The 19522-nt window shown below is 42.8% G+C and overlaps 1 protein-coding gene across 1 annotated transcript in view; it reads left to right on the top strand.

The window, feature by feature from the left end:
* Positions 1–18974, top strand: part of ABL2 (ABL proto-oncogene 2, non-receptor tyrosine kinase) — a 71299-nt gene extending 52325 nt beyond the window's left edge. Inside the window, exons 8-11 of the mRNA XM_061634222.1 lie at positions 1634–1786; positions 4368–4457; positions 8631–8804; positions 9901–18974. Coding sequence (XP_061490206.1) covers positions 1634–1786; positions 4368–4457; positions 8631–8804; positions 9901–11609 — 2126 coding nt within the window. The 3' untranslated portion in view covers positions 11610–18974. The remainder of the gene's footprint in view (positions 1–1633; positions 1787–4367; positions 4458–8630; positions 8805–9900) is intronic.
* Positions 18975–19522: the final 548 nt, after the last annotated feature.

A 19522-nucleotide genomic window follows, 5' to 3' on the forward strand; every position in this document is an offset into this window, starting at 1 on the left:
TCTTAAAAACCATAAACAGTTTTTTTTCCTTATGAGTGGGCAAGCTTTCTACCATATCTTGATCTGGCCACCAGGGGCTAGATAAAATTACTTTGTAACCACTTGGCTGTCCCTGCTGTATGGCCTGAATTTTGCCTTTCTGTCTGTTAGCAAGTAGCTTAAGAACATATGTTACAGTTGAGTTAGATTGCCACATCTAAAACAACAACATCCCAAATCTCACCTACTTTCTCCAGCACCTAATTTCCCTCCACTTTACAACTAGTACAGTAGGGCCCCACTCATACGGCAGGTTCTGTTCCAGGCCCCCGCCGAAAAGCGAAAACTGCCAGAAAGTGGGGCCCTACTCAACTGTAGTGTGGGAGCTCCACGCCCTATGGCTGATCGCGCAATCAGCTGTAGTGCGGGGAGCTCCAACCGCCGTGCTCCAGCTGACAGTGATCAGGTGGAGCGCGTGAGTTCTCTGCGCTAAAGCTGGTTGTGCTCTACAGCTGATCAGCTGGAGTACACGATTAGCTGTAGCTTGGGGGGCCCGCACGCTACAGCTGATCCCTGTCAGCTGGAGTGCGGTGGTTGGAGCTCCCCGTGCTACAGCTGATCGCCTCACTGGCGCCGCTGTATTAGTGGAACACTGACAAGCGGGGCCCTCCTGTAGTTAAAGATTGCCTTTAAATACACAGCCCATGCGGGAGCAAAGTCCCTTCAAAAAGAGGCTATCTCTAGCCACAGTTTAGGAAATTGTGATGTGTAAATGAAGAAGGATCAGGAGATTTGGGGCAAAGTGTCAGCAGTACACTGATGATACCCAGCTCTATTTCTCTGTAACATCTGAATCAGGAGAGGCCGTGCAAGACCTGGACCAGTGCCTGGACTCGATGGTGGGCTGGACGAGAGCCAGTAAACTGTGTCTGAATCCTAACAAGATGGAGGCGCTGTGGGTTGGTGGTTCCCGAGTTCAGATAATTGGTCAGTTGCCTGCTTTGGATGGGGTTGTACCCTCCCTGAAAGAACAGATTCATAGTCTGGGGGTGCTCCTGGATCCATCTTTATTGCTAGAGGCCCAGGTGACCTCAGTAGCTAGGAGTCCTGCTGTTGATCATGCACTAGTAATCTCCAGGCTGGATTACTATAATGTGCTCTATGTAGGGTTGCCCTTGAGGTTGGTCCTGAAACTGCAGCTGAAGCAAAATGCGTCGGTGCAACTGCTCACTGGGACAGGGTATCATGAGCATATTACCCGGTTGCTCAAGGAATTGCACTGGCTGCCCACTAGCTATCAGGCCAAGTTCAAGGTTCTGGTTTTGGTGTACAAAGCCTTCTCCAGCTCTGTGCTCTGCAGGTGAGGGCCTCCTGCAGATACCATCTTTTCGGTGCCTACTGAAAACCTTCCTCTTTCAACTAGCCTTTTAAGTAGAGGCCTTATCCCAGTCTGTATCTGTGTTGGAATTGTTTTTTAAGATGTTTTAAAAAGATGTTTTTAAAGATGTTTTGTTTTCATATGTTTTAAAGTATTTTGTTTTTAAGTTGTTTTACAGTGCTTTTATTGTTTTGTTGGCCACCCTAGGCTCCTACTGGAAGGAAGAGCGGGATATAGATTTAATAAAGAATAAAAATGACCTTGTTTAACTTGCAGCCTTTGGAGTATTATTGTGGGAGATTGCCACTTATGGGATGTCACCTTATCCTGGCATTGACCTCTCTCAGGTTTATGATTTACTGGAGAAAGGCTACCGGATGGAACAACCTGAAGGTTGCCCCCCAAAAGTCTATGAACTCATGAGGGCATGTGAGTATTGTGTTCTTATCTTTACTTTTAGAAACAAATTGCAGATTGGAGATGATGTGAGAACATGCTATAGGAGCCAGAGGTCCTGCTAGCTTAACATATCAAACTGGTAGTATGCAAGTAGTACTGGCAGTATAAGCCTGTTGGCATGCAACCAATTTCTTGTCCGCAAAACAGTTTCCAGAGAGTTGTTACCAGCTGACATCTTCTTTAAAAAAAAAATAACAGAAGCAAGAAACTGGTCCAAAGACACAGACTTCTGCTTAGGGGTTTGTGGAAATCCACATATCTCTTAATATAACAGCTTCAGCGTTGCATAAAATGGAATCCAGAGTAATGTTGTTGATTTCTTGACTTCATGGTGACACAGGGAAACTGCTGGAAATAATTTTTCTGTCAAAAATATAGGCCTGGATCCAAAGTTGCTTGACCGAAAAGCTATGTAAGGAGACATTCCTGCTCTTGCCTCTTCCCTACAGCCCCCTGAGCCCTCCCAAAAACCTCTCTGGAGGATTGGGAGACCCTCCTGAACAGCAAAGGCTGGACTGGGGTGGGAGGAATTACCAAAAATCAGACAGTCCACAATATTCTTCTTAACTTTCCTAAAATAAACACAAACAGCAACCAAAATGTTTTTGCAACTGAGCATGCAGACTTCTGTGTATTATCCAGCTTGCAGAATTCTAGGATTCTGGCAACTGCTCTAAATTCTGAGACACCAGTTACTTGCCTTTTTCGTGTACTGTGTGTAATAAGGTACAGTGTTGTGTCTGGTATCATTTCCTGAACAAGAGACAACATTTTAGAAGCAAATGGAGAGGCTGTTTAATGCTGATATGATTATGGCTTTAAATCAAGTAATTCATAGGGAAGTTGGAGCTCATTTCAACCAAGTTTTGTTCCTTTGCCAAGAAATGTTGAATTCAAGGTAGTTGTTGATATTTTTAACATTTACAATCCAGTTTTTGTAATGGAAGAAGTTAGAGACGTTCGTCAGACCAATACTAGATTTAAATCCAGAGGTTAAGAGAGAGCCACACTTGCAGATGACACCAAACTTAGGATAGTAAAGTTCTGTGATGAACTCCTGTATTATCCTGTATGGATAGCCGCCTGTCGGGTGTGCTTTAATTTGGATTCCTGCATTGAGCAGGGGGTTGGCCTGGATAGCCTTATAGGCCCCTTTCAACTCTACTATTCTACAATTCTATAGAACAGCCTTCTCAGATATATCATCCTCTAGATGAGGATGGATTCCATCTCCCATTAGCCCTGGCCAAAAATAAATTCTAGCTGCACATATATGCTGACTGTGTGACTATACAGACACATACCAGGATTTTTTATAATGGCATTTTCGTTGTTGTATTGTTATCTGCTCTAGTTTTGTGTTGTTTTGTATATGATGTGACCTGCCCTGGGATTAGTACCAACGAAGGGCAGGATAGATTTTTTTAAAAATAAATAGACAATGTTGGTCATAGTGGAAAGGACGGTGAGAACATCAGCTCTGTGTGTCCCAGCAGTGCAAACAACTTACTCAGTGTTTGAAATTATTAGGAAGGGATTGCAAATGGCAAGTATAATATTTATTGCATAATATACCCTTTTCTTCAAAAGAAACCTGAAGGACTGCCTTTTTCCATGTGTTCATCCAGATTCCTTTGCCATCTGAAATATAGCAGGTATCTATAAGAGCTGGACTTTTTTTTATTGTGGTATCAATCCTGTGGAATGTCCTCCCAGCCCATCACTGAATATTTTTACATGCTAAGTTGAGACCTGGCTTTTTAAAGAGAAGTCTTTGGCATGGGCCGAGTTTGTTTTATTTTCTCTTCCGGTTTTTGCATTGGGGTTATACTCCCTTTTTTTATCTGCTGTTACTTCAGCTACCCAGATCCCAAACAGTTTAGAGCTCTAAAGGCAGCACCTTAAATTTTCACTAGAAATGAATTAGCATTGGGGTGATACCTTCAAGCTACCCTGCTCCAGGCAAAAGTCCATTGGAAGTGTTTTGTACCAGTTTAAATTTTCACACACTTTTTGAGGATAGCCCCACATAGAGCATGTTATAATAATAATGTTAGGACCTTAGTAAAGCATTCAGGGGGCTGCAGCGGTTGTTAATGCCATTATGTCAGTATTTGTTATGGCAGTATTGGATACTGTTTTGGTTGCTCTTTCTCAAAAGCCAGAGAATTAGGAGATACAGAAACAAGTAACTAAAATGACCAGGGCATAGGAATACCCTCATACAAAACAAAGCTAAAGAATTTGGACTTTTTAAATTCGGAAGGCAGTTGACAAAGATGTTATGAATGAATAGTGTGTTATGGAGGAGGGTTCCCCACCTACTGGAATTCAGTAGAAACTAATTATATTTATTGACAGTGGCCGTGTTTGCATGTCATGCTAAACCATTTACTGCAACATGAATGAGCAGAAGAGCACCGCAGTGAACCTTAGGATCATGTGCTCCTCCCATATGGTCAGGAGAGAGGAATTTGGAGGCTTTTACTTCTGCTTTTGCTTGCCATGTTGTTCAGACCCAGAACTATCTTCTGTTTCTATCACGCTGCAGGCTGGAAATGGAATCCCCTAGACAGACCTTCATTTGCTGAGACTCACCAAGCCTTTGAAACTATGTTCCATGATTCCAGCATCTCTGAAGGTGAGAACCCTTCTTTCTTTTCAACGTTCTATAAATATTTACATCTAAAACACTTCTAATGAAATATACTGGGTTTTTTCCTCATCTTTCTAGCAGTTGAAAACTTTTTGGTGCCTTTCGTCAGATTGACCTGCTGGAAAATGGACATTTTAGACTTCAGCTTGGTTCAGACCTAACTCTTAAGTTGTTTAGCATTGTAAGGATAAGCAGATGCAAGCCTCAGGCTCACACTTCTGTCTCCCCTTTTTTGTATGTAAGGGAAGAAACTTTAAAGCATCTGTCCACATTTGTTAACACACCATGTTACAAATGAATGCTTTAAGTTGGATTCCTACAGTGAGCAGGGGATTGGACTTGATGGCCTTATAGGCCTCTTCCAACTCTACTATTCTATGAATGTGAGAACTTGGTGTATTCAAATCAGTTATTTCTTAAACCAGGATATTAAACCACTGTCTGATGCTGGTTTGATTTAACTATGATTTGAACAAGGTAATTTTCTGTATTTGGACTGATAATATAGAAACTGTGGTTTATTCATCACCACAAATGGAAGCTTTTCAACGTTCTTTCCTCAAATGCAAAGGAGAGGGAAGCACACATCAGCTCATCCTTGTAACACTAAACTATGGTTTATGGTTAAATCTGCTGTCCAAACTAAAGAATCTTGGGGTTCGGGTTCGGTAGTGGGAGGGGAGTTGTGCACAACTAGGCTTTTTTCCTGTTTCTTCTGGATTGTGCTCTTCCTGATGGCTTCAACCTAGCTTTTCTTTTTAAAATCATCTTTCTAGTATTCATGTTTGCAGAAATACATTTAAACATTTAGCCGGTAGTTGCAAGCAGCTCCAGTTTGTCAAATTAGATATGGTGTGGGAGATATGTGATAAGATCTCTCAATGTATTTTTCTTTGCTTGAGAGCAGTCAGGGGGCAGGGAGCCAAAACTGAATCAGAGCTGTAGCACTGATTTTCAATCTCCTGCTGCTGAAATTGCTATTAGATACAGGCACTTGGCAGGTACAGGGCAACTCTTCAAGAAGAAAAGGTTTCCTGCAGGAGGAAATGCAGTTTTCACCATTAATGTATACTTGTTTGGGGGGGTTCTTTCTTCTTTAGGGTTTTAAATAAGATTTTTCTACTTCTGCAAACTTCTCAGTTCCAATCCCCCATGATGCCATTTGACTACATAAGGATCCACACTTACTTCTGAACTTTGGAAATGGAGGGAATTGTAGAGCTTCTCCAAACTCCATGTACCGTATATTCCGGCGTATAAGACGACTTTTTAACCCTGGAAAATCTTCTCCAAAGTCGGGGGTCGTCTTATACGCCGGGTGTCGTCTTATTAGGGTTGCCATATTGCCCGGATAGCCGGGTTTTACCCGGATTCTAAGCATGCCACCCGGCGCCCGTCTAGCCCCTTAGGTGGCCCGGATTCTCAGCTTTCATTTAAAAAAAAAATTAAGTTTCTAGGTGGTGCGGTTCTCGAGATATATATAAAAACGTCAGCCCCCCCCCCCCCGGTTAAATCTTTTTTTAAACTACTGTATAGCACTTCGTAGCTTTAACCCCGCCCGTTCAGGATTTCAGCCAATCAGTGAAGTGTTTGTTTGGTGGCAGTGTCTGCAAAACTTCATTGCGAGGCCAGAAAATGGTGGTTTCCCCTCCTGTTTATCTGAAAATCTCATAAATTGGGTAGGTATATACATTTCAGTTTTTCCCCCTGTTGTGTGTAGGAGTCAGATCCTGGGCAGTGTTTTGAAAACCTTCCCAATAGTTGCTTTTGGGGGTAAAAACAGTGCTAATCCCATATGTCCAGAGTAAATCCTATTGAATTCAGTAGGAATTACTTTTGAGTAGACATGATTATGAATGTGCTGAAAATCAATGGGACTTTGGAGTGAATGTAAAAAAGAATTGTGTTTGTGTTCTCTTTCTGCCCCCCCCCAGTCCTATTTTAAAGCAAGTAGGCAGGGCTTACTTAGGTATTGCAGTTTTTATTCTGTAGGAAACTAATGCTGATTTTTAAAAAACTAATACTGATTTTTCTGCAATGACCAATTGGTTTGACAATAAACTATTATACGGGCTGTATGTATTTATACATCTGCAGTGTGTGCGTGTGTGTATGGAGTCTTTCCAACACCCCTGTGAGGTAGGGTTGGAAACCAAGGCAGCTCACAACAAGAAATAAAGCCATTTAAAATCCAATAACCATAAAAACAAGTATAAACAGTTGCAAAACAGTGTAAAGTGGCATGATTCGGAATTTTGGGTTGTGTGAATGAAGTTGCTTATCACTTGAGGTTGCATTTCTGTCCCTGTTTGAGTAAGCCCCATTGAATACGCTGGGACTTGCTTCTGAATAAATAAATTTAGGATTGCACTATAAATATCTTTACAGTTTGTGTAAATAATAAATATATTTGATAGTTATGCTTATATAAATATTTCTTCATTTATCATATTTTTGGTTTTTGGTTAGGAATCCTGACTGGTTGTGAGATGCTTAGTTTTTTGCCTTATAGGAATCTTGTTGTGGTTGGTATGGTATTACATTTAGGAAAGTGTTACTGCCTTCTGTATTTTTTTTTCCTATTTGCATTTCACTTATCTTTAACCTCAGAAGCAACAGCAGCATATGCAAGATAATTAACTCCCATTAGTGATAAGAACAAGAATTTATAATTATTATTTCAGTTAAAACAAGAGGCTTATCAATACTTTGAAGAGGACCAGATATTTATTTTCTTTCTGAGCCCAGGACTGGGTCTTTCATGATGCCCGGGGGGGGGGAGCAGGAGAGTAGTCGATAAGACAGACATCCTGGCATTGGTAATCTAATTAGCAAGGTATGTGTGGGGTTGTTGCACACTTCCAGGCTCAGTTTCATTTTGAGTATGGAGGTGGAACCTGTGTAGATGTGGTTATCAAAGGGAGAAGAAATTTTGAGTTAAGCAAAGCTCTGCTTTTATAAAACCTAAGAAACATACAGTACTTTGAATGTCTGAGTGCCTGCACCAGTGGAATACTGGAGGAACTTGTAAAACTTGCTGCAACAGTATTTAGAACTGAGCATGTGGTGTGAAAGACTCCTTTTCCTAACATTTTGGCTTGTTTTTCTCTGATTGTGTATTTTTATTGTTTTTACTATATTTGTAAGCTGTGCTGAGCTCTGTTTTTAACAGCAAAAGGGCAGGATATAAATTCTCTTAATCAATAAATACTCCATAGTGTTGGAAACTAGAGTCTAGGCATTTAATGTTGCTTTTAAAAAAAAGATTTCTCACATCTTTCCCCAGTTTTTGGTGGTAATTCCTAGGCACAAAAACAAAACAACTGGACAATCCAAATATTAATATTTATAAGTTTATAAGTGACAGTTTTCCTGCTAAGTACCTGCATGTCATAAGCAGGGGTAGTCTTATACGGCGAGTATATCCCAAACTCTATATTTTAACTGGAAAAGTTGGGGGTCGTCTTATACGCCCAGTCATCTTATACGCCGGAATATACGGTACATTATTGAATAGCCCCTTGCAGTCTTCCCCTGCAGCACATGCACTGAGTTCATTCAAAACAATTATGAGGTTGAGCAGGCCTGGCCAACACTCTGGGTGAGCTGATGGTAGTTTTGTAGAAAACACAGAAACAACCATGGGAGGAAGCTTAAGGTTACCCTGACTGCTTCTTCCCTTCTGAGTCTTGTGCAGACCTAGGCAGGAGGAAGCACATATCCCTGAGACAAGATGCATGTTTTCCCTTCTGTGGACAGATCATGCATCAATCCAGAGAGAACATACATGTCTCTCCTTGCCCTACCTGCTTTGTACAATACTTAGAAACCATTGTGGACCACATTACTTTCCACTGCTGCTTACATCTTCTCTTCATTCTCCGCTCTGATTTCTACGTATCAGGCAAGATACATAATTTAAGTAATAGGAGCTGTTTGCTTCTGGATGGCAACTTAGCTCTTGTTTCCTACAACAGTTTCTGTTGCATTTTGGGACCCTTAAAACTGATCCTCTGTGTACTTGAATTTGATAACTTCATAGAATCTTTCAGTGATGTTTCTTTTTCCCTTATCCAGTGCCTCTTGTTAGCACCCAGATCTCCTTTCCTCTTCCCTTGCTGCTCTCTGTTCCAACTATTACCCTGACGTTTCTTACAGAAGTGGCAGAAGAACTTGGAAGGACAGCATCCTCATCATCCATAGTTCCATATTTGCCTCGATTACCCATGCTTCCTTCCAAGACCAGGACCTTGAAAAAACAGGCAGAAAACAAAGAGAATATTGAAGGAGCCCAGGAGGTTGTAGAGCATTCTGCTTCCAGCTCTGCACCAGGTACGTGTGGTAAGCAAAAGTGTGAGGCTTTGAGTTCTGCAACTTCGTAAATGAGTTCTCCCAGTGTCCAGACCCTGGCTCCTGTAGGGCAGTGTCTCAAAGAAAGGACTGGCCCTGGGCTGGGGATACCACATTCTTCTTCTTGGGGTCAGTTCTCTCTTTGCCTTTGTGGAAGAAGAAAACAAACTTGTATCTGGTCAAAGAAAACTTAAGGAGAGCTAAGAACTGCAATTGAGCTCATAGTTGGTTATAGTTCTGTAGCTAAATGTGAGGGTTTTAAACAGCATAAATGTATATGTAGCAAAAGTTCTCTTATTTATGGAGTCCACCACAAATGGGTGAAAGGAATATATATCAGTACATCCAGTGTTGAGGGATGTTGACCTGAGAAATGGAATTGAAGGAAGAACTATTCACAAAGGGTCTGATTCTGTTCCATATACCTCAATGGGATTGACTGGGAACAAAGTAAATTTAATATCTTGCTAGTGTCACTGAATCTCAGAGATAGGGAACCTGTGGCTCTCCAGATGTTGATAAACTCCAGCTCCTGTATGCCTCAACCAGCATGCTGATGGTCAGAGATTGTGGAAGTTACAATCCAGCAACATCTGGAGAGCCTCAGGTTCCCCACCCACATTCCAAATGATTTTTTTCCCTTGCAGTCTTGGATGCCGTTGCAAGGGATGAAGCTGCTGTGCAGCAGACAGATGGAGCCACCAATGCAGCTCCCCAAGCTACTAAATGTCTCAGGGAGTACAAGTTACAGACATCTTACGGATGTTCATAAGTTTCCCCCTCCCCCTGAGGGAAAAACTTGTGGACATGGTTTTAATTGAGAAGGTGGCATGAGAGAGGGGGCAAATAATCCTGCCCCTGTGCTGTGATCTGATTCCGGGGGCTGCAGCTGTTAATAACATTTTGAAAACTTTGGGAGATCCTAATCATGTCTAGGTGCAACTAGTAAGCAACTATGAGCAAGAAGACCACAAAGGGTAGACATATTGCAGGCATAGCCTTGTACAGTCACAATTCCAGGCTTCATAAATACCTGGCAACACGGTGGAAAGTGTGTGTTCTCTCTCCCTTTCTCTAGGTTTTATCAGAAGCACACAGCAGACCAGTGGATCCCCAGCACTACCTCGCAAGCAAAGAGACAAGTCACCCAGTGGCCTGTTAGAAGACACCAGAGAGACAACCTTTACCAGAGACAGGAAAGGGGGATTCTTTAGCTCTTTCATGAAGAAGAAAAATGCCCCTACGCCTCCAAAGCGCAGCAGCTCCTTCCGCGAGATGGAAAATCAACCTCACAAGAAATATGAGTTGACGGGTAACTTTTCAACAGTTGGTTCTCTACAGCATATTGATGGGTTTTCTTTCACCCCCTCCCAGCAGGATGGGAACCTTTGCTCATCCAAGTGCTATATTGGGGGCTTCACACAGCGAAATTTCTATGGTGACGACGGTGGTGGCAGTGGCAGCACTAGCAGTGGGGGAAGCACAAGCACCGGTAGTGGATGGTCCGGCATCACAGGGTTCTTTACCCCACGCCTGATTAAAAAGACTCTGGGGTTACGAGCTGGGAGGCCCACTGGGGAAGAAGCGTCAAAGCCCTTCCCCCGGTCCAACTCAACATCTTCCATGTCCTCAGGCCTTCCTGAGCAGGAAAGAATGGCGATGACACTTCCCCGAAATTGCCATAGGTCGAAAGTCCAGCTGGAAAGGACAGTGTCTACTTCCTCTCAGCCAGAGGAGAACACTAGCAAGTCCAACGACCTAGTCCCTAAAAGATGTGAAGAAGTCCCTACTTTGACCAGAGACAGACCAAAAGCCAAACTTCTGCCAAGAGGTGCTACAGCTGTTCCCCTCAGGACCCCATCAGTGGATGCAGCTGTTTCAGAACAGGACACTCAGGGGCCAATGGCTACAGCAAGCCTGAAGAGCAAAGAGAAGAACAGCGGGACGCGGCAAGGGTCAGTAGAAGGTGAAGAGAAGTCAGGCTGGCCTTCTCCACCCAAGGCTGCAGCACTACTTCCTACCACTCATAACCACAAAGTGCCCGTCCTCATCTCGCCCAGTCTGAAACATACCCCAGCAGAAGTGCAGCTCATTGGTACAGACTCTCAGGGGAATCGGTTCAAGCTCTTGTCTGAGCATCAGGTCACTGCTTCCAGCGACAGGGACAGGCCCAGGCGGATAAAACCAAAGTGTGCCCCACCTCCACCACCTGTCATGAAGTTCCTACAACAGCCTCCTTCCTCAGATACAACAGATGAGTTTAATAATGGGATGTTGGTACAGCCTGGACAAGAAGCCAGCGAGGGCAGCAAAAAGGCAGCAGCAGCATCTGTCGGTGGAAAAGCTGGAAGGCCCATCATGCCTCCACCTCAAGTGCCTCTGTCATTGTCTTCCACCTCGCCTGCCAAAATGGCAAATGGTACAGCAGGAGCCAAAGTAGGACTGAGAAAGACCAAACAGATGACTGAGAGAATCTCTGCAGACAAAATCAGCAAAGAGGCTCTGCTGGAGTGTGCAGACCTCCTTTCGAGTGCCATTGCAGAACCCACCACAAACAGCCAACTGGTGGACACAGGGCACCAGCTGTTGGATTACTGTTCAGGCTATGTGGACTGCATTCCCCAAACACGCAACAAGTTTGCCTTTCGGGAAGCTGTGAGCAAACTGGAACTCAGCCTGCAGGAGCTGCAGGTGTCCTCAACAGCTGCTAGTGTGCCCGGAGCAAATCCTGTACTTAATAACTTATTGTCTTGTGTTCAAGAAATCAGTGATGTTGTCCAGAGGTAGCTACTGTCAAATCATCTGGTTAGGAGGAAAAAAATGTATACCAAGTGGAGGGAGAAGGGTCAAGATGACTCCTTCTGATGTTTTCCCCTATCACGATGCTTTTGAAAGGAAAGACTGATACTTGAGTGAGTTTTATGTGAAGTACCTCAAATCATTGAGCTCTCATGTTTACAGGTTCATCTCAGTACATGGGACAGATAAGGGGGAAGCCAAGCTTCATGCGGGTCAGACGATTTGCAGGTGAGGAAGGGAAAATGTCAACTTTCCCTAGCCAGAAAACACTTATGCAAAAAGTGGGACTTCTGCTCTCATTCCACTTCCAGAAAGTAGGAGAGTCAACAAGAGAGCCTTTGTTTTGGGAAGAGCCTGCTGTTCTCCACTGTGTTGTTCAGATGACCAGAATTATGGGAGTGGGGCTTCCCTTTCTGCACTACTGCATGTTTGGACCTTCTGAGCTTGTGATAGAAAGGTTCAGAGGCTCCGCTGGAGTTGACTGACCTTCCCAAGAAGGAGAGAATTTATTTTGGGGGAAGGTCTTTGGAGCTGCTGGAAGTGGTGGATTAGTTCACCTGGCTTAACTTCCACAGTACATTGTGCTGCTGTAATAAGAATGGCAAAAAACAATATTGAAACACATCCTATTTTTTTGTCATCCTTTTCATATGTTTTACCATCTACACATCCAGTCCTTCACAGCTTCTTGAGTGATGATTGGGCAGACTTGCTACTGGATGTCTCTCTCTCACACACAGACTCTCTCTCTCTCTCTCTCTCTCTCTCTCAAACTGGCTGTCATCACCACTTGGTAGTGTAGCATGGGTATCTAACCTGGCACTCATTGGAGGCGTTTCGGCTGTAGCACAAATTTACCAGTGTGTGTCCAAAAGCTGTTATGTCTGTTTTTTCTCCTTTGATAAACTTTGAGGGGCCACCCTGGATTAAAGGCACTGCAGAATGCTGCTGTTGCTCTCTACATTCCTTTTTTTATTATGCTGACCCTAATCCAGCTACTTTTTGAGGGAACCAGAAACCTGAGGCCATAATATCTACTGCTAGGATTACAAATGGGCTCTTGGGAGTACCTCATGAGATGAATTACTGTACTGTTCATATTCACATCTAGAACGTTTGTCCTGTTCAGCATTTCAAGATACTATTTGGTTTTCCTAGAAATGCCCTCGATGTGTAGCATCACTGGAGGGGGGAGGGTGAAATTGATGTCAGTGTCTGGGAGAAGGCTAAAGGAAGAATGGTCCCCACTTGCCTATCACACACTTAAGTGTTGATAGATTCGAGCATGTTTGGGGCTCAGTTTAGACCAGCACAGTGAATCTTCACATGGTGGGGGTGTTTGCATGACCCCCTTTTTGCATCCTGCAGATAACATCACATGCTGCGGATGCCCACTTTTTCCCTTTTTGAGCAGAAATAATTGGACATCCATATGTATTGCCTGGAATAGTATGACACAACTTGTATGGTGGGGTTGGGGGATGCCCACTCCGTCGTGCAGACAGTTGTTGCCACATAATGTGAGCCATGGTTGCTCATTCTGTCTTCATCTATTCTTCTCTCTCCCCCAGGAAATTCCCAGATTGTCTAGATAATACGCAGATGTTATCTACCTGTTGATTTTTACTTATGTAATATAGGTAAGGTCTACAGTATGCTGCTGTTCATGAGACATCTCTTTAACAAGCTCAAGAACATGAAACCACACTCTTACCTGCTGTGCAGCCTTTCCCAACCAGTGTGCCTCCAGATGTTGTTGAACCACAACTCCCATCAGCCTCAGCCAGCATTGCCAATGGTCAGGAAAGATGGGAATTGTGGTCCAATAACATCTGGAGGCACACTGGTTGGGAAAGGCTGTGCTATAGTGTATAGAAATCCTTCTTCTACACAGCTATAATTCTATCAGTGCTGAAGTTACCATACTGAAGGGTTGAGAGAAATTGAATTTGCCCTGGTAAGTATATTTCTTAGGCATGGGGAGAATTCCTGTTCACAGAAATCCAGCAAATAAATTCAGCACTTACGTGTGCTCCAAAGATATACTACGGGGAGAGTGGGAGGGATGTAGTTCTTGGCTGGGACTTGAATGGCCTTTCCACCCTATGCTAGAGAATTCCACACTCTTGTTCCTGCACATTTGTCAGTACCTTCTCCTGCTTTGTTCACAGCATTGGTCTAAAAACATTCAGGGTCTGATTTGCTGTGCACCTTAATCTTTTTAAAACTTGGCCATTTTACTTTTAAAATGTTGATACTTAAAATTGTAATGCTGTGCTGCTTGTTTTTATATTGAATCCTGGTGATGGTAGAAAGGTATGAATTTGCCACTCTTGGGGCTTTATCTTTATAAAAAGCAACTTCTCCTAGTGCTTATTTGAGAACTAGAATGACATTAACTCTGCGAAATTGTTCTTGCTTCTCCAGTGGGTGCATCGTTATGGAAAAGTGAAGGGGACCAGTTTGCTTCTCAGTCCAGACTGAGTGAATCAAAAGTAGGCAAATGGAGAACAATCAAATATAAAGCAGGTTTTGATTTGTTGAGAATACTGAAGGATTCCCCAGGCTCAGGCAGAGAAAATTGATGGGGATTTTAGGCAAATGCACAGGGAAGCAGAGACCAGTATCCGTGTTTCTCCCTCTACTAGTTCTCTGCTTATATCTCTTCTTAATGGCATATTTCCCCTAAGAGTTGGAGGGGAAGAATAGCAGAAACTAGCCACTAAGTAGAGATAAGCAGCCAAAGGACAAAGGTGACCAGTGGTTTATAGCATCATAGGAGTTGGAGGAGACTATGTTGCCATCTGGTCCAACCTCCTGCTTAATGCAGGAAGTCTAAGGCTAGAGCACCCCAACGTAATGACTGTCCAGCTTCTTGAAAACCTCCAGCGATTGAGAGCCTAGCATCCCCATAGGTAACTAGTTCAACTGATAACCTACTCTTATTACTATGGTGTTTCTCCTAATATTCAGCCAAAGTCTGCCTTCCTATAACTTAAGCCGTGCCCTCTTGGGCAACAGACAACAAGTCTTTGCCTTCTTCTGTGTGATGGCCCTTTAGGTATTTGCAGAGTGATATCATATTCCACTTTAGCTGCCTTCTGGGTTAGTCTAAACATACTCAGTTCCTTCAGCCTTTCTTCACTGAACTTCTTTTCCATGTCCCTGACTATCTTCATTGGCATCCTCTGACCCCATTCCAATTTGTCTCTGTTCTCAGAGTGCAGAGTCTCGCCAGAACTGGCTAGGGATGCCAGCACCCCAGGGGCCCCACTGCTTATGCCTGCTCTTGTCCCCTTTCTCCGGCCTTCCACAGAGGCCCAGAGACTGTTTTTCCTTTTTACTGTCACCTGTAGCAGTGGCACAGGCACAACTATCAGTAGTCTTCACCTGCACCAAGATTCTTTTGATGTATTCTTGCTGCCTATGGCAACGACGCAGCCGAAAGTATCATTGTCTCCATCCTACCAGTATGGTTTCCTCGCAATGTCCCCCATTCTGCATCAAAGTCAGGGACATTATGGGAAAACCAAAATGTTCAGCAAAGTAGCAAAGCCTTTTTGAAAAAAGCCACTGGACTATGGAGAAACGCTGAAAGGGGGCCAGCATAGTCATTACTTGTGACCCACCATGTGTTTCCTATGTAGGAACTCCAGCACGGGCCTCTCCAACCTAGAGATCCTTCACTCTCATCCCCTTGAACATTTAATCTTCCCCGTTAAAATTCTTGGAGAAAACACTGCACTAGCCTGTCTCTCTTGAGGAGCTTCACAACTCTTAACAGTCACAGCCTGTCTTAAATGGTAGCTTTTCCAATGGTGAGTAATGTGTAGCCTGGATTCCAGCCATCTGTGCACATTAAAGTAGGGACAATATAGACATAGACCATTTTAAACTTAGCACAATTTTATTCTAGATATTGTTTAACTTCTGCATAGACAAGCCTAAATTTTTGGAGGGATGGACCTGAACTGCCCTGCATAACCATAGTTGCTCTGTGCTAAGCAGTTACTAGAGAGTACAAGCACTGCTGCAGCACCCCCTTCTGCTACTTATAGGTAATGCTGTGTGCAGGTCCAGTGCAGAAGTCTGAGTAAGACTATGCAGCCATAATTTCAGCATATTTTATATCTTGGCCCTACATAAGCTTTTTTTCCCCAAAGAGCAGCATTATGTTCCCTGTTTCAGGTTTCTTCTGAAGTAAGGCAACTTTGAAAGAAATATATTTTGGATTGGACTGAACCTCTTGAGCACCAATACTCAAAAGAACAGAGGAACTTTTATGCTTTTGCATAAGGTTAGAAATTGTCATCTTTGAGCTTCCTTGAGAGGTTCTATAGCAGGTTTCCCCAACCTGATGCATACTGGCTGAGGATGATCATAGTTTTAGTCTAAAATATCTGGAGGGCAGCAGGCTAGGGGAGGCTGTTCTTCAGCAAAACAAGAGGAGACCAGAACCCTCTTTTAATAGCTGCCCTGCCAAAGATATGAGTGATGACTAGTGTCTCACAAATGAACTTCCCCTTTCTTTCATCCTTCCTGCTTGCCCTCCCCCCTCCCCGAAGATCTGCTTTGGAGGGCTGAAGGATTCTCTGGAGCATGTTTGGGGGATGTGGGAGGAGAGGAAGGGGAAGTCATGTGGCACAAGTAGAAGTCAGTTGCACTTGTTGATGGACACAGTTGGATGTTATCCATAGTGCTTAAGAATATGCTAGTTCATCTGTATACAATAACACAGAGACTCAAACTTTAACCATATTTTGGGGTTTGTTTTTTAAAATCCTCAATCCTTGATATTACACTTTTCCCTTCCTTCCTTGTCAGTCTTGCTGCTGCAGGATTGTGAGGGACAGGATGGTATATCTATGCCAATCTGCACTCAGAGCTCTTGTTGCTCAGTGGCTGTTGTCTATTTTGAGTGAAAACATTTCACCTGTTAGATTGCTATTTCAGTTTTCCAGAACTAAACTCCCCTGAAATGACCCTGGGATTATCTACTACAGTTATTTATCTTCCAGCCACAAACATTTTGGGGGCCTTACCTGCTGGTGTTGAATCCCTCTGAATTGTTCTGCTATGGATTATTCAGTGTAGAAAAAGATGCAACTTAACTTCCAGCCTTTTCGCTCATGCCCTTTTCAGAAGATAATGGTATCTTCTTTCCCCACTTGCTTGAACTTTGTGTTGGCTGTTGATTGTGTTCCAGTTGCAGTCTTCGTAGTTGGATGCGTTATAATCTAATTATTCAAATACTGAGGGACTGTGAGGGCAGGTGGGAAAGCAAGATTTTGCATACGTCACGAATGAGAGTAACACCCATAAAGACATGTGAAGGCCTTGTAGAAGAAAGAAAATAATGACCCATTCTCTGGTCCCGTCTGCACATGGGAGCAAAGAAGAGGAAATAAATTTCTGGGATCCCTCTTGTGAGAATACTGTGTTCCTGATCACTGTAACTGCAGCATAATGCCTTGTGCACTTGGATAGCTTCCCTAATGACTCTGGAGTTTGTGCTTGTAGGGAAGAAATTGGTAATCATAGTATCCACACAGGTTTGTTTTTTAATCATCTTTTCTTACATGATCCCTATGGCCAGATGCCTTCGGAAATGTAAGAAGTGAATCAGTCTCAGTACCTAGTTGCACAATTTGTGTCCTGTTTAAAATAGACTTTGCTGCACTTTCGTTGACAGTAACCGGGGGGACTGCTACGCCAACATGCTTGCATTTTTTTTAAAAAAATGTGGCACTGAGCTTTGATCTGTAAATCAAACTTCCTGTACCCACCAAACATAATGCAAGTTTGTATTATGAAAAAAAAAGGGCTGGTGTGAGAAGCAGACATCTAAAAGAATCCACGAGGCCTCAGCTGAAAAGGGAAGATTCTTAAGCCTGTGGACTTGTAGAATAGGGAGGACTATCTTCCTCTTTGCATACTAAGGACTGGAGTTTGCAGGAATACTTTCCCTGATGTTGGTGGTCTTATAGCAAGATTGTAGATACTGTACATGTTCTCTAAGAAGGTTTCCATGTGCACCAGCATGTTAGGACATAGGCACTCTTCCTGTGGACTGTTTCATGACCGTTGAGTTCAGAGATTTCTAAAACCGACTGAAGTAGATTGTCAAAACACTAAGCTTGGAAGGCATTCCAAACAGCTAATTGCCTGGAAAGCAGAGGTTTTGTGCAGTCTCTAAGGCGGACAGAACAGTGGCATCGGTGGCATTTAAATCCTTGCTCTCTTTATCACAATTATCGTTGCGTACAGTATTTGGCAAACACAAAAAAGGCCTTAATTATACACTTAACCCTTTCAGCTAATGTGAAAAAGCAAGTTATTGCTACAGTAACTTGGACCATTTCACACACATAGTAGAATCTAATGGTAAAGCTTCTCCCATACTGTATCACTTCAGCATTTGTGTAGGAATCTTGCCCTAAAAACTCTCTAAACTTCCAAAACTATCATTTTGGAGAAATGGGTTCAGCCTAGCCTTCCTGCCATGCCATTTTTCTTTTTCTTATTTTATGAAACAATATGCATTTCCCTTCCCTATGGTCACAGTGGTGCAGTCCAGGAAATGCCTTACCACTTGATTTTGCAGAATAAAATAAGCTGCCCTAAGCGCAGTACTCAAACTGACCAAATATATCCCAAATGGCTCTACTTGGGAGCACAGAGGCCCTGAACAACTAGCAGTTGCCTGTTCCTGTTGCTTCACATGAGGCACACCAAACACATTCAAAACACAGACTTAGAAAAAACCCAAGATGACTGAAGTGTTGAGTGACTTTCTGCCACCAGTTCACAACTTGGTACTGTATGCAACTGGCTCTGCGCATCTAGTTGAAGTAATGCTCATGAGATGAAAATGTGGCCTTTTCCATATTCCGGAAAGCTTTCTTATTAGGAACACCTGATTTCTCTGCAGTTGCCTAAGAAAAAAGGGCCCAAGCATGTGTGGTGCAAGGGGTAGGCTCCCATGGTTGGAGGGGAGGGATAAGGCAAGATAGTTAAGGATTCTAATCAACCCAGCACTCTGTTAGTTGAATTAATAGTTGAAGTCACTGAGGAGAAAATTTGATAAAACTGAAAATATGCTGATCACATGCAAAACCACACTACTAGTGTTGTCAGTTGTTGTTTTTTATTTGTTGTAATATATTTGGTTTTTTCTAATTTAAATTTTCACTATTGCCTGACTGTGAACTGCAAACAGTGTTAACTTGATGTAAATAAGGGCCTTTGGAGGAGGTGCCTCTGCCTGTTGTTCCACAAAGATTTTTGCCAATTTGCATTTTGTTTTAAATAAAAGTTGCAATATTTTATTGGCAAATAAATGTTGATACATTATGGGGTTTTTTTTAACAGTGTGATGCCTGAAAGACTAAAGATGGATACCCGTTGATTTTTATTTTGATGTTGGTTTTGTATTGTTATTCCTTTGTATGTCGCTTAGAGTGACAGGTTGTCCTGCCAGATAGGCGTCGAATAAATTTTAGATAATAATAATAAAAAAAACATGGAGAAGTTTTAAGGAAAAATGTGAAGTTAAACCTACCATCCCACCCACCTCCCAAAAAATGCAGACCTGCAAGATTGGACGGGGAGCTTGCTTGGCAAGAGCATTTCTGAAATCTGTTTTACAGGTCAAGAGCAGATGTCAAATTGAAAAATAAGTCAGCATATAAAACGATTGTTGGTCACATTAACCAAGCTATTCTATTAAAGACTGAGGAAGCAATATTCTTGGCTCCAATCTTCTTGGAGCACTTTTTTATTTTTGGGTGCCGCAATAGTAAAGGCTGGTTCACAAATGCATGCTTTTAGTGAAGGCTTGCACATGTGAACTGGCTTTTAAGGATTCCTCATCGTAAGTTGAAAGTTAAGTATTGTACAAG

Source organism: Rhineura floridana, chromosome 6, assembly GCF_030035675.1.
Source record: "Rhineura floridana isolate rRhiFlo1 chromosome 6, rRhiFlo1.hap2, whole genome shotgun sequence".
In the NCBI taxonomy this organism is placed as follows: domain Eukaryota; kingdom Metazoa; phylum Chordata; class Lepidosauria; order Squamata; family Rhineuridae; genus Rhineura; species Rhineura floridana.